This window comes from Anoplophora glabripennis, unplaced genomic scaffold, assembly GCF_000390285.2.
Source record: "Anoplophora glabripennis isolate ALB-LARVAE unplaced genomic scaffold, Agla_2.0 scaffold545, whole genome shotgun sequence".
Lineage (NCBI taxonomy): Eukaryota > Metazoa > Arthropoda > Insecta > Coleoptera > Cerambycidae > Anoplophora > Anoplophora glabripennis.
The window spans coordinates 323,127-337,174 of record NW_019416638.1 but is presented as its reverse complement, the minus strand read 5'-3'; the positions used below and the strand labels follow the sequence as shown (position 1 = coordinate 337,174).

General features: G+C 32.3%; 1 protein-coding gene across 1 annotated transcript; it reads left to right on the top strand.

Annotated features, from left to right (window-relative positions):
* The first annotated feature begins 887 nt into the window (after window positions 1–887).
* On the top strand, window positions 888–10,035 carry LOC108911184. The gene is made up of 2 exons (XM_018716052.1): window positions 888–1,178; window positions 9,895–10,035. Exons 1-2 carry the CDS (start codon window positions 888–890, stop codon window positions 10,033–10,035), a joined length of 432 nt encoding a protein of 143 aa, XP_018571568.1.
* Window positions 10,036–14,048: the final 4,013 nt, after the last annotated feature.

The following is a 14,048-nucleotide window of genomic DNA, read 5'->3' as shown; positions in this document are numbered from 1 at the left end:
ATCATTTTTCGTTTTTGAGAAATCGCGTGTTGAATTTAGTAACTTGATTTATTTCTCGATTTTTAGAGTTTATGGGTTTGAAGTTTATGGGTTAAGGGTTTATGGGTATATGGTCTCACTTGTTCTTGTGGTCGCTGACCATGAATCTGAACTGCAAAATACTCTATCACGTCAAATTTTGCAATAATAATTTTAGACATTTACAAAATGTCTAAAAATTCGATATATGGCCGATATTTTACGCATTATATCAATCTGGAAATACATTTACACGCAAAAGAGACTAATTCGCTCAATCCCGAACTTATAAACCCTAAGCCCAAAAACCCTAAGCCCATAAACCCTTAACCCATAAATTCCAAACCCATAAACTCTAGAAATCGAGAAATAAGTCAAACTACTAAATTTCTACATGCGATTTCTCAAAGACGAAAAATCGGGATAAATCCAAGTGCGTTTTAAAGAGTAAGTATAGTACTTTGACCCCATTAATGTTTCAGCAAAAAAATTACTTTTCCATGTAACATTACCTCAAATATGTCGAAAATCGCGATTTCGACACTTTTAGGTTAGGATATCTCGAAAACCAGACACAATTGAGAAATTTTTGACCCCGGATTCGAATTCAGCGCACAAAAATCCTTTGGGAAAGTATATTCGTGTTATTGGGTTAATATTTTATAGGCCTGTGTAATATTAATACCTAACATAACTTTTAACGAGTTAAGTATACCCATAACTTACTCACATAATAATAAAAAAATGTTTTCGTTTATATGTATTTTAAAAATTTCTTAGAAATGTTAGAAATTTTAATTTAGGCATACGGTTTGGTTTCATAATGCATCCAGGTAGTATATTAAAAGCAATAAATTTAATACATTTTTATGGACAGTGGACTTATCCCCAAAGATGATCTGGACTTTGTACTAGCGTCATGCTACAATCACTCGGAAGAAATTTTTCCTGATCCAATAGATGTCTTTCTGCAACCCGATTCAGAAGATTTGGCTAGCTGGAGAAAGCTGAGGAATTACCGGCTCGTGTCACTGGATCCCGTGGAAGATGCTAAAAAGTCTGCTGAAAAAGAAAGGGAGCGTGAGTTGGCAGCCCATGATTATGATATGGCCAGCTTGGACAAATCGAAACAACACGTCATACCTTACAGATATAATTTTGTGAGTAATCGCATTTAAATGAGGCTTTGCCTTTTCCTTTAGTAAATTTTAAAATGCAGTCTTCTAGTTGTTAGGCAACGTTGTTGGCTCATTCCGTGTTAAGTGAACACGATGGTTTCATCTTGATAAAAGGTTAGTGTTGAACAAATGTTCAAGTGATGTGCAAAATCTAATTGTAAGTTTCAGTGCTGCTGTTGTGAAACCGTAGCAGATAGCATCTTGAAAATGGCAACCAAGGACAACTTTTGAAGCTCTGCATGAAGGTTTAAAAAGTTTTAGACCTTCTAAAAACTTATGCTTAATCCATTACTGATTTTAAGCTACTAAAGTATAATCTATTAAGCTCATTGTGTTGTGCTAATGAACATGAAGTTTGAATTGTATGCGTCAAATTTTATGAATTTTCAAACAACAATGGCACAAAACATTTTTTTCCAATCAAATTCGTTTTATTACCATGGAAATGAGGAGACTCCATCTTTAAGATAAGAAAAAATGCTTTAAAAATTGCACTTATTTAATTACGTGTAGTGACCTATACACTTATACAAACAATCTACAGGACGATGATTGTCAGTCACACAGAAACTGCAACTATCATACAGAGCAATTAATTGTCCTTGGTTGACATTTCAGGATGGTAGTTGCTACGATTCCACAACAGTAGCAATTGAAACTTGCCAATTTGTTCGAATGCGCATCGGTGGCCTTCATGCTGGACACCCAATGTGAAGGTGAAATTTTACACAACATGGTTTCAGATACATATGTAGCTGTCTGTGCCTACTCAAAATTTGAGTAAGATTGGAAATACTGACTAAAAAGTTTTGATCACTTATCATGAAATGACCCATCTCATTTCGATGTCGTGCTCAATAGAAAATTGCAGTTTTCGATATTGTAACCACTTTCTTGAGAGAATTTTTCAGGTCAAACAGACTTTCAGCATATTTATAATTTTTCGAATTATAGCCAAAAAATTATTTCCGGTAACCTTAGAAACAGCTGAAACTGAACTTTCTTATGAAATAACGAGTGAAATAATAATGGTATGTTTTTCGTAATAAATTCAAATGGCGTAGTTAATTTTTTAAATAACTCTAGATGTTTTAGACTTACAGATTAAAACTTTATTGTTTAAAAGGAAATCATAGCTGACCATGGTCTAATTAAAAAGAGTATGCGTCGTCCAGAAATACGTAGTTTATTATATTTATCGCAAAAAGCAAAAAATCCAGTTGCTTTTTCATAAATCTAAAAATGACTAAATTCATCTCGTCCAGATGTGTAGAGGTACAAGTATTTTGCTGATGTATTTAAATTATAATATAAAACCTTTATTAAATAACAATATTTATCAGATCCAAATAATTTTTTTGTACAGGAGTACCTGCCAAACTATTAAAGACCGCATTTCGCTTATAGTCCTGTAGCCAGAGGGGTCCCAATTGCCTCCTTCATTTAGATGGAGTTACCCAAGTATTTTTTATGTATTTTGAGCTGCAGAACACGAATTTTTTGGGTAGAAGTTTGCCCGGATGTCGATAAGTTTTTTATTAACAAACAAATTGTAAAATACTGAACACTTAGTTTTTGGCAAAATAAAAAGTACTTTCTTATTATTTGACCCATTTTAAGAAGAAAATATCTCTTGCAATTTTTTTGTTAAACGCATAGTTTTCGAGAAAAACTCCGTTAAAAACTCGAAAAATGCGATTTTTGCGATTTTCAATTGTTAATAACTTTTGATTGAATAGGTATTTTGTAATTCTGCTGACGGCGTTTGAAAGTTCATGTTAAATATTACAAATTATGAGTAATTGCAGTGTGAAAATTTGTTTTTTCCACTGTTATTTGAAGCTATAAACAAATAGCGATTGAGCGTTCAGAAGTGTGCGCCGCCATGTATGTAAGAGAGCGGTTACCTTCTTACAGGGGTTTAATACACGATCTTGACGCGTACTCTTCATTTCTAGACCAAAGAAACGATGAAAACTGAATGAAACATTAACAATGTAAGGAAAATTTGCAATATTATAATAATTAAAATTATTATACAAGTTAAAAAAATAATAATTATAAAAACACCTAAATTATACGACGTTACGCTTTTAATATAAGTAAGTATAAACTTTTATAATATCGTTTATAAAGCAAAGTAGGCAAGACGAGAGCTTTGAAATCAAACTCTGTGGAATATTTACGAAATTTTGCTAAGAGTAAATATGACTTTTTGGCAAAATAATTGCAATACTTTTCTTTCTTCATTTTGAAATTATTTTGCAGATTGTTCCGACATAAGTATAAAAGATAGCGTGAAAAAAGCTGAAAAGTTCTTAGTTAACATTATAAGAAATGTTGATTGTAGTTGTAAATCATTTAATGAATTAAGGGTTTGGATTTATTTTTACACAAAAATTCTATAATAGAAAATTTGCCACCGACTTCTGATTCGATTAGACTTCACATCTTACGGGCTTTTTACGTTGTTCATATGCAAACGAATGTTTTAAATTCACATATGAACGAATTAGACCCAACTTCATATGGATTTTTTATTAAAGACGATCTACTGTTGCCAGAGAGGGTAAACATCTTAATACCACCTCCCGAAGAATTACCATCAGCTGCCTGCAATTGTGCAATGTGCAGCACAAAGGCATGTAATTACAATCGACTTCAAATATCTTGCTGCACTTTCTGTGCATGTATGAAAAAAAATACTTGTAAGAATAAAAATATTTGAAACTTTTACAGTTTAGAAAATCATACATAAAATTATTTTTGTATAATAATTTTAATTATTGTAATATTGCAAATTTTCATTAAATCGTTAATGTTTCGTTCAGTTTTCATCGTTTCTTTGGTCTAGAAATGAAGAGTACGCGTCAAGATCGTGTATTAAACGCCTGTAAGAAGGCAACCGCTCTCTTACATACATGGCGGCGCACCCTTCTGAACGCTCAATAGCTATTTGTTTATAGCTTCAAATAACAGTGGAAAAAACAAATTTTCACACTGCAATTACTCATAATTTGTAGTATTTACAATGAACTTTCAAACGCCGTCAGCAGAATTACAAAATACCTATTCAATCAAAAGTTATTAACAATTGAAAATCGCAAAAATCGCATTTTTCGAGTTTTTAACGGCGTTTATCTCGAAAACTATACGTTTAACAAAACAAAAAAATTGCAAGAGACATTTTCTTCTTAAAATGGGTCAAATAACAAGAAAGTATTTTTTATTTTGCCAAAAACTAAGTGTTCAGTATTTTGCAATTTTTTTGTTAATAAAAAACTTATCGACATCCGGGCAAACTTCTACCCAAAAACTTCGTGTTCTGCAGCTCAAAATACATAAAAAACACTTGGGTAACTCCATCTAAATGAAGGAGGCAATTGGGACCCCCTGGCTACAGGACTATTAAGCTGGTGCAGCCTGGCGGGTCCAGCCAAGTTTGAAACATAGCTCAACAAATGAATATACAATCACACTGGCTGGTATAAGTCTTTCCGATATCAATTGAAGAACCAACACAATGACAGTATGTGACAGGTTCGGTCGTTGACGCAGGCATTGAAATATTTGAAAAACTTGTTCGCATATTTATTTAGCCATACCCATATGCAGGTCTGGTCGAACGAAACGTGCAGGTGGTAGAAATGTATATTCCCAGTTGAAGCGTGCGGGCAAACAGCAATACGCACTGTTGCTCTGGTCCACTGCGTCATAAAATTCAGTTGTCGATAAGTCGCCTGGTAGTGCAGTGCAGCAATGTGGAATTTGGTGTGATTCAGATAATTTTAATTTATTATAGGCACCCTTCTATTAATCTTTCATAATACAATTGCGAAAGGGAAAAATAAGAGGGATATTTGGTTTACTAATATTATTACAACATGGCATTTTGGAGACCTTTTGAAACGGAACAAAACGAAATTTACCATGAATGTTATAAAATTGTTTGAGGACATAAATAATTAGATGTTGTTGGTCAATGATAGAGATTTTCTACACATTATATACAAATTATTATAATTTTTTACCTTTAGCAGAAAACTTTTTTAAGGGCGCCTATGAAACTCATTAAATTTGATTGCTCGGTTTTTTTATGCATGTTCAACTAAACCCGGAAACATTATACCAGGGCCCGAGAACTTATACTTGAACAAATGGGGAAACTCTGGGAACCACGTGACTTGAGATGGATATACAAGTTGGGGAAAGAGTAAACAGATGTCGCCACAAAAATTTTGAAGAATAAATTTTGACAATTGCAATTATGAATCATTTCATGTCATTCATGTTGTTCATGTTTATTGTTGGTTAGGTTTGGCGAGTGTTGGTGTGTGTTTTATTTGTGTTTTTAGTGTGTTTTATTAGATATTTCATTCACATTTATTTATATAACATAATAATGTCTGATCATCATATAATCACATTTTTTTATTAATAATAAAATGTTTTTTTTTTTTTTTTTTTTAATAAAAAATGTGATCAGAGGTAGGTAGTTTTTTTTATGGATATCAACACAACGAAAAATTTAAAGTTGCATAATAAATCTCTATTACAAGAATTAATCAAAGATTGGTTTAGTAAAATTATTTACTTGTAATATTTTTTTATTCACCGTGAAAGCTAATACAATATAGAAAGCACTGAAACTCTATAATCATTTTCACTCTTTTTTTTTCAAAATATGTACTGAAATTTGAAATTTTTTCAACAAACATTTTAAAAAGTTACAGTATCAAAATTATTTCTTATTTTAAGTAGGAAGACTATTAGAGCATTTAAAAGTGTCTTTAATGCTTGAGTGATTTTAATGCTTTTTATCAAATGTACTTATTTTCTCATGGTGACAAAAAAAATTATCTACGTGAAAATTATTTTACAAAATCAATTTCTGAGTGATCTGTGTAGGGTGAGATTTGTTATGTAATTTTAAATTTAGCGGCGGCAGAATACCTAAAACAAATATTGAGTAGGTAGGTATATAGTTGTAGAGCGTACAACTAGATGGCGCTTGCATCTTTTACTGGCTACAGGTAATTTAACTCACTGTATTACCGATAATTCCTAGAAAAGGAAAGCAATAGAAGTTGGAGAAAGTGTCAACAGTTAGCGCTGTTAATGACCACGAAATCTGTTCAAGTTTCCTATCTATAGTATCATTTATCTAGGGATTATACATGCGCTGGTTTCCTTTTGGGTCAGGCGGCACAAGCCTGGCTTATTTACGTACGCCAATAGATTTTTGTCTATTAGTATCACGTGACTGCCCACGTTGACTGTACAGTCTTAGATATCAATCAATAGTCGTGATATTATTTTGTACAGTGCGAGGTTACTTTATTGTTTCAAACTTGGCTGGACCCGCCAGGCTGTACCAGCCTCAGTGAAATAAGGCTTTTAAAGTCTCCTGTGTTTTCCAATCCTATTGCAGTCTCTCTTCTTGACCTGCTGAAGATGAATTTAGTCAAACTGTACACGAAATTTATTGTTATGTAGAGCTGGCTACGAAGAAAACCAAATTCAAGTATATAACATTTTTTTCAAAAATTAGGTGTTTTCTGTTTATTGGGTATATTTCTACCAGTGAAAAAATGTATTAAATAAACTTGCTCAGGATCAGTTAAAGGTTATTTTTACATAGTATACTGAAAACAGTAGACAAATATAATATACAGGGTGTTGCATAAGTGTGTACAAAATATTCATACAATTTTTTAAAGTGTGTAGTATTGTCTTTTGGGGTAGAGGTATATTTGGTGTTAATTAATAGAGAGTTCGAGTTAAGATTATTTTATTTTCTGTAATTACAATAATGCAAACTTTTACTGATTGTGAGTAGGAAATATGTATTATCATTGCTCGGACGACCGGATCTAGGATCTTTGACCCGTCGCGTATTGCATTTACTGCAAAGTTGCAAGTAGCGGTTAATGACACTACACGTGGAGCCTCTAAAAAGTTACAGTCTAAGGGGGTGAAGTAAACCCCCCTTGTATGTTTTTTCTACAAACTTTTTTATTTTTTTAGATTTCATAAGCGAAATTATATTATAAAATGCCTTTATTTATTCGGAATTTGTTTTGTCTCCTAGAAAAATGTTGTATTACTCTTAGTTATTGAGAAAAACAATTTTTTTAGAGCGTTGCAAAATACGGTATGAACCCCTATTCTGAGCTTGTGTGTAATTTATTCGTAGTAGGCTACTACAACACTTTTTTAGCACCTACCTACAGCTTAGTATGTTCTGTAATTAATTATGGCGAATAAAATCAATCATTCTCTAATGAAGAATATGTAATGATGCATCATTTTATTTACTATTATAGACAGTTATATGTTTTGAGAAAGGAAATAAACATTTGCGAAATCTTGAGAACAATCACAGAGTGTGATTATAATTTTATAAACAAATAAATATTGTCATTGTTATGCTTTTGTATCACAATCTTTTCTAATACATTCGTAACTTACTAGTTGAGTTATTTTGAACAAAACGATTACAAAAAAAAATGGGAGTGCCAAGGTGTTAAGGACAAACACTTGACAAGTGGCTCTATACAGGGTGATTTCACTTTAAATACAGAAACTGCAGGACTAGCTTCATTACCAAAAAATAAGTAGAGTTTGCTCTACAAACTTTTTTCATGCGGGACTCGGTATTGGATATTTTCATAATGCGCTGACGGAATTAAATGAAATTTACTACAACGTATTCACTTAATTAGACCTTTTATTAACCTTGTGGCTTTAAGCAGTGGTGTGCTACAGACCTAATTTTACCAAAATGTGCCACTTGCGTTTTTTTCTAGAAATAATGTTACATTCAGGTACAGCTACGTTACGTTAAATGAATGAAAAATGTTTCTTGGTATTTTTTAATAGTAGCAGCCGTTTAGAAGATTTTTGGGTTTGTTTTTATGTTTTATTGAATTTTCCTTATAAATGAATATGTTTATTTATGGAAAACCTCCTAGTTTTAACCAGTGACGTGCTACTAAGGCGTCCGCCAACTTTTCCCACGAAAAGAATACACTACCGGCGCTTGTTTATAGAAATAAAGTGATATTAGCAAATAGGTCAAGTAAGTAATTAAGTAACGATTCCTACAACAATAATTGTTCAAAACGAAATCCTTCCGCATCAATACATTTTTGACATCTTCTAATCTGGTTATTTATAGAGGAACTTATCATGACATGATTTTCCTGAAAAAATTATAATTTTCCTCTGTTCTTTGCCACAATTCGTCTCGTGTTCATAAGCCCAAGAAGGACTGCAGCTTCAGGAATAAATAAACAAAGCTAGTTATAACACTAAAACGAGATCATCGTAAAGCTTGCGTAATGCAGACAAAATAATAAATTTTTGCAGATGGGTTTTACACAAATGTGAGTATGTGGACTAAATTTGCTCATTATGGTCTAAGAAACTAATCTAGGGGCAGATTTCAGGGGGCTGTAACTCCGAAAGAGGGGACCACTTGGCAAAAATAAAAAATACGGGTCCCCTAAATTTGTCTTAAGAACCTGTGACCAAATTTTGTTGCATTAAATTCGGGACACCCTGTATAACAGTTTACATTACTTCACTGGAGTAATGGATGCAAAAGGAAGGCAAGGGAATTAGGATACTAAAAATAAAATTTGTTTGGCCTGCAGGCTTCCGCTTCAATAGCTGTACAATTTCTGGGCTGGTTGTCACGTCGTTTGTTTAGATTTCTTGGCGTTATGAAGAACATATCGTTCTCTCTATCAGAAGAAACTCTGAAACTGGATATTGAGTCCTCTGGTTGTTATTTATATTTGCTTATATTTGCTATGTACACTGGTCTATGGCGTTCCGATGCATGGTTTGTGGTCATTGGCCCGTGTCGTTACAGTCGTTTTCAAATTTCCGTCAGTTTCAACCCCTCATCACAATTGATCTCGATTCTTCTGAATTTCTATTGCTTCCCTGTAGTGTAAAGGTTTTGTCGAGATCTTTTCTCTTTCACTAGAATTCTGACCTGTGTTTTGCAACTGCTGGTTTTTCTACGTTGTGTTCTTCGAGTGGCACTTGTGCTCCTTAATCTCGTACTAACGTATCTTGAAATCCAGCGTGGGAGAATTTCTCATAAAACTCGAAAACTACCTACTGTAAAAGAGTATAAAATAAGTAAAAACTAAAAAAAAATTCTGCCGCTTGCCAAATAAGTTCCATAACGACCGCACAAACGTTACATACTGCTGATAAATTACCGTCATACTGCTAGTCTGCGGTGTCTGCCACTATTTTTCTATAAAAGTGCATGTTGTGACAAGAAAATCGCACTTGAGTAGATCCGGTTAGGATCCACTTTTTTCCGGTTTTCTTATAAAAAATGGATGGTTTGACTTACTGTTGCTTCCAGACGGTTAGGGTCCACTTTTTTTCCCAGATTTCCACCCCCCTCTCTATCTCGAAAATGGCCGTTCTGCCATATATATGTGGTATAAGAAAAAATGCTCCACATCGATTCAGGAGCTTATATACCACACGGCAGAAAGTTAGTGTTCATGGATTTTTTGACGCGCCATATCGTAGACTACTGGTTTTAATTCAATCTGTACATAGATTCCCATTTAATTATTTGTTTACTGAAGTAACAAAAGTATGAAGTATTTAGGTTAATTGCTTTAAAGTAATTTATTAGGAAATAATTTTACTTCATATTTTTCAGGCACATAAGGTCTTAATAGGTGGTATAATAGAAAAGAAGCATCCTAGTAATATAAAATTGATGAATTCGTCTCATCACAGTCCCCAGACCAATGCAGGGTATTCTAGACAACCTTCAGATGGAACAGTCTTCCAATATTAAACGTTTTTTAATACATAAATTTGTTTTACAAAATTGTAGAAATTGTTTAATATATTGCTTAATTTTTATTATGATTTTCATTTTTAAATTAAAAGAACATATTTAGTACTTTATATAGTGTTTTAATTTAGATGAAATATCAATGCGATATCAAAAACCGTTAGAGATGGTGAATGAGACAAATTTACATAATTTAGTAAATAATATTGGAAAAAAAAATTGAACAATAATAATATCATCAGTCCCTCAGCTCTAAATGAACAGTGAATTTATATTATGCTTCTAAACTTTCAGAAACCCTACAACAGAATCTGTGGTAATATGTTTCTATCTTACCATCCCCGGCCTGTCAACCTTTAAATGCTGGTCTGGTATACCCATTAGACTGGGAGATATTAGACTGAAGTTCGACGACGTCTTTTTCGTTTATGCCTCTGAGAGTACTGAAAGGTAACCGAGAGACAAGTACAATAAACTAAATTTAAAAGATGGGCTGCGGGACACCTTTGTGAAAATTCGATTTTCCTTTTCAAAAAAATAATGTGTACAGCGAAGGTATTTCTCACTTATGCCATGTTCATAAGTTGAAGAGAAGTATCGATTTTATCACAAAATTTTTTTGGCATAAGTGCCGCAAGGAACCTAAAACTGGAAAACTTTGTAAGAAAATGTGAAAAACAACTTTATTTGTCTACCAATTTATCATTAATGCCAATTAGAAATATGACAATATTATAGTCGAAAAGCGCATAAAAAAACATTGGCATAAGTCCTACCTTTGACTAATATAGTCAAGGGTCCTACTAAGGACTAAAAAAAATAGAGCTTTGGAAAAACTGCGGAAAATTTTTATTTTCATTTTATAACTTTCTCATTTATGCCGTTGAAAATTTATGATACTTACTATAAATAATGTACTGTGCCAAGTTGGGATAACTCCTCTATGGGTGCAATATGAAGGCATAAGTCCCAAAGTTGTAGGAAAATTCATGAAAATTTTTACGTCTTTCTCGCTTGTGTCATTTTGCATGCACGTAGGAAACTACATTATAAAGTCATATAAATGTAGGCATAAGTCCACATTGGATTTTCATGTTGTAAATTAATTTGAATTTTAATACGAGTCAGGTCGACAAAGTAGAAAAATAATAGAAAATTGCCACAATTTTCTCTTTTATGCCGTTTCGTACACGAGTAGAAAATATTATTAAAAGCCACTTTCAAGCCACAAGGTACCGTCGTATGTAAAATTTTTTAAAAAGTTGTCAAAAATTACAAATTGCGGTTATTTCCTCGCCTGCGCAATTTTCTATATACTTAAATTAATTTAAAAAATGTATCATAAATAATGCAAGTGTCGGAGAAAATATCTATATAAAAAATGAATATTTCTAACTATAAAAGGGAATAAAAAATTTAAAATAAAAAAAAATTACATGAAAAAGAGAACGCTTTGTATTGGGTTTAGTTTGATTTTTTGACATGTTATTTTTTATTACGATAATTCTTAATAACTTATAATAAAGTTGGTAGTAAGGCCTTTATTTTGATCCGTTAAAATATATTTTCATTCATCAAGAGCTGGAGATAAAACTGTTTGAAATTTGAAAATGTGAAAAGTCATAAAACCGAAAAAATTCATATTTTTAATATGCTTTAATTTTAAGTTAATAAAAATTTATATTATTTTAAGTGTTATGGTTTGTGTTAATTATAATTAAAAATTAGTAATTCAAAGTCTTTGAGGAAGCATTCTAACAATTGAGTTGGCAGCGGTTTTTTAATTCATTTACTATTAAATTGAAGCAATTAGTGATGTACTTATACATGGTTAAGACAGATATTTTATTCATTCGAAAACTGATATATTTTTACAAATATTTAACAAAAAATAAATTTTATACAATCTATGCTCGAGCTAATCTGTCTGTCTGTATACCCTTGCTTGACAGAAATCTGGGATTCTTGGATTATTCCGAAATCATAATTCATACACGCCACATAGTGGCCACCAAGAAAAAGCCGTAACAAAAAAACTTTTTACAGTAGCTAGTAGATAGCTCTGTTTGTAAATCTAGTGACCTTGTTTCCCCTACAGAGAAGTTATTCAAATGGAGTATAGTGCTCAGCTGCATTTAAAGTTCATTTAGTTGTTATTTAAGTATACTTTTTAAAATGACTTAAAAATCCCAAGAAATAAAGTAAAATTCCCTATTTCTCCAATTCCAAAAAAATCTGTAGATCTGGCATCACTCTTTCTAGGGCTGCGCCTCACCTTAGAGAAATTGTGCTGCCCTCTGTTAATGGATTGTATTAACATATCGGAATACCGGAGTCGGAATTGTATAAGTAGTGACATCTGTTAAAGAAAAGACAAACGACGAAAACAAAGATGACCACCGGTCGCTGAATTACAAGTGGAAGTGGATCTTATTTGTGGAAGGACGAAACGGGCGGTGACTATGATACACCTTCATTATAGCCATCCTTCTCTATCGCACGGATTTCTATGACTTACTTTATCGCTCTCACGTAACGGCCGATGTACCATGGGGCCTTTCCAAACCTGTATATGAATTCTAGCTTAATTCTTTCTCCTTCTTCTTCTTCTACCTTAGTCGGCTCAATTCAAGTAGATCATCCTTGCACTGTAGCGGTTAATTCAAATTATATAATATTTTTAATGTTTAAAATTTAAATATATTGTTCATAAATACGTATGGTATGTGATAAAATACTCTACTTATAGGCACAAACGAGAAATTTGTGGCAATATAATTAATAATTTTTCTTTTTCTGATCATGACTCAAAAAATTATTAAAAATCATTTCCAATATGTGGGGACTTATGCCGAAATAGTTTATTATTAACTTTCATTAAATACATGAATTACTTATATTTATAAAATTAAAAATACGCTATATGTATGTAAGTATAAGTATTTCGAAACTTGTGCAGGCGATGAAATAAACTTTTTAAAAATGTTTACATACGACGGTACCTTGTGGCATTCATGCCACTCTTGAAAATGGCTTTTAATAATATTTTCTACTCGTATACAAAACGGCATAAACGAGAAAATTGTGGCAATTTTCTATTATTTTTCTACTTTGTCGACCTGACTCGTATTAAAATTCAAATTAATTTACAATATGAAAATCCAATGTGGACTTATGCCTACATTTGTATGACTTTATAATGTAGTTTCCTACGTACATGCAAAATGGCATAACCGAGAAAGACGTAACAATTTTCATGAATTTTCCTACAACTTTTCAAAAAATTTTTGGCATATAGTCCTCACCAGGGACTTATGCCCTTTAAAAAAATGAATACTTTCACTTTTTTCTTTGCAATAAGCTTTAATTTATTCACGAGAAAAACGTTGACCAAAACGAAAAAGTTTTCCGCAGCTTTTCCAAAGCCCTATTTTCTTTAGTCCTTAGTAGGACTTATGCCAATGTTTTTTATGAACTTTTTGAATATAATAATGTAATATTTCTAATTGGCATTAATGAGAAATTGGTAGACAAATAAAGATGTTTTTCTCAGTTTCTTACAAAGTTTTCCATTTTTAGATCCCTTGCGGCACTTATGCCAAAAAAATTTTGTGATAAAATAGATACTTCTCTTCAACTTATGAATATGGCATAAGTGAGAGATACGTCGCTGTACACATTATTTTTTTGAAAAGGAAAATCGAATTTTCACAAAGGTGACCCGCAGCCCATCTTTTAAATTTATGTTAGTTTATTGTACTTGTCTCTCGGTTACCTTTCAGTACTCTCAGTGGCATAAACAAGAAAGACGTCGTCAAACTTCAGTCTAATATCTCCCGGTCTATATACTTTCAAGGCCTATAGTCCAGACGGTATTTGTTTCAAAAAGCCATATTGAGGTGAATCGTATATCCACGGAGATTTGGCTTTTTGGCTTTCAAATATCACTAGAAATGAAAATTTTTCTATACGCATAAAAAAAACGTGGACTTAACTTATGGCGGCACAATATG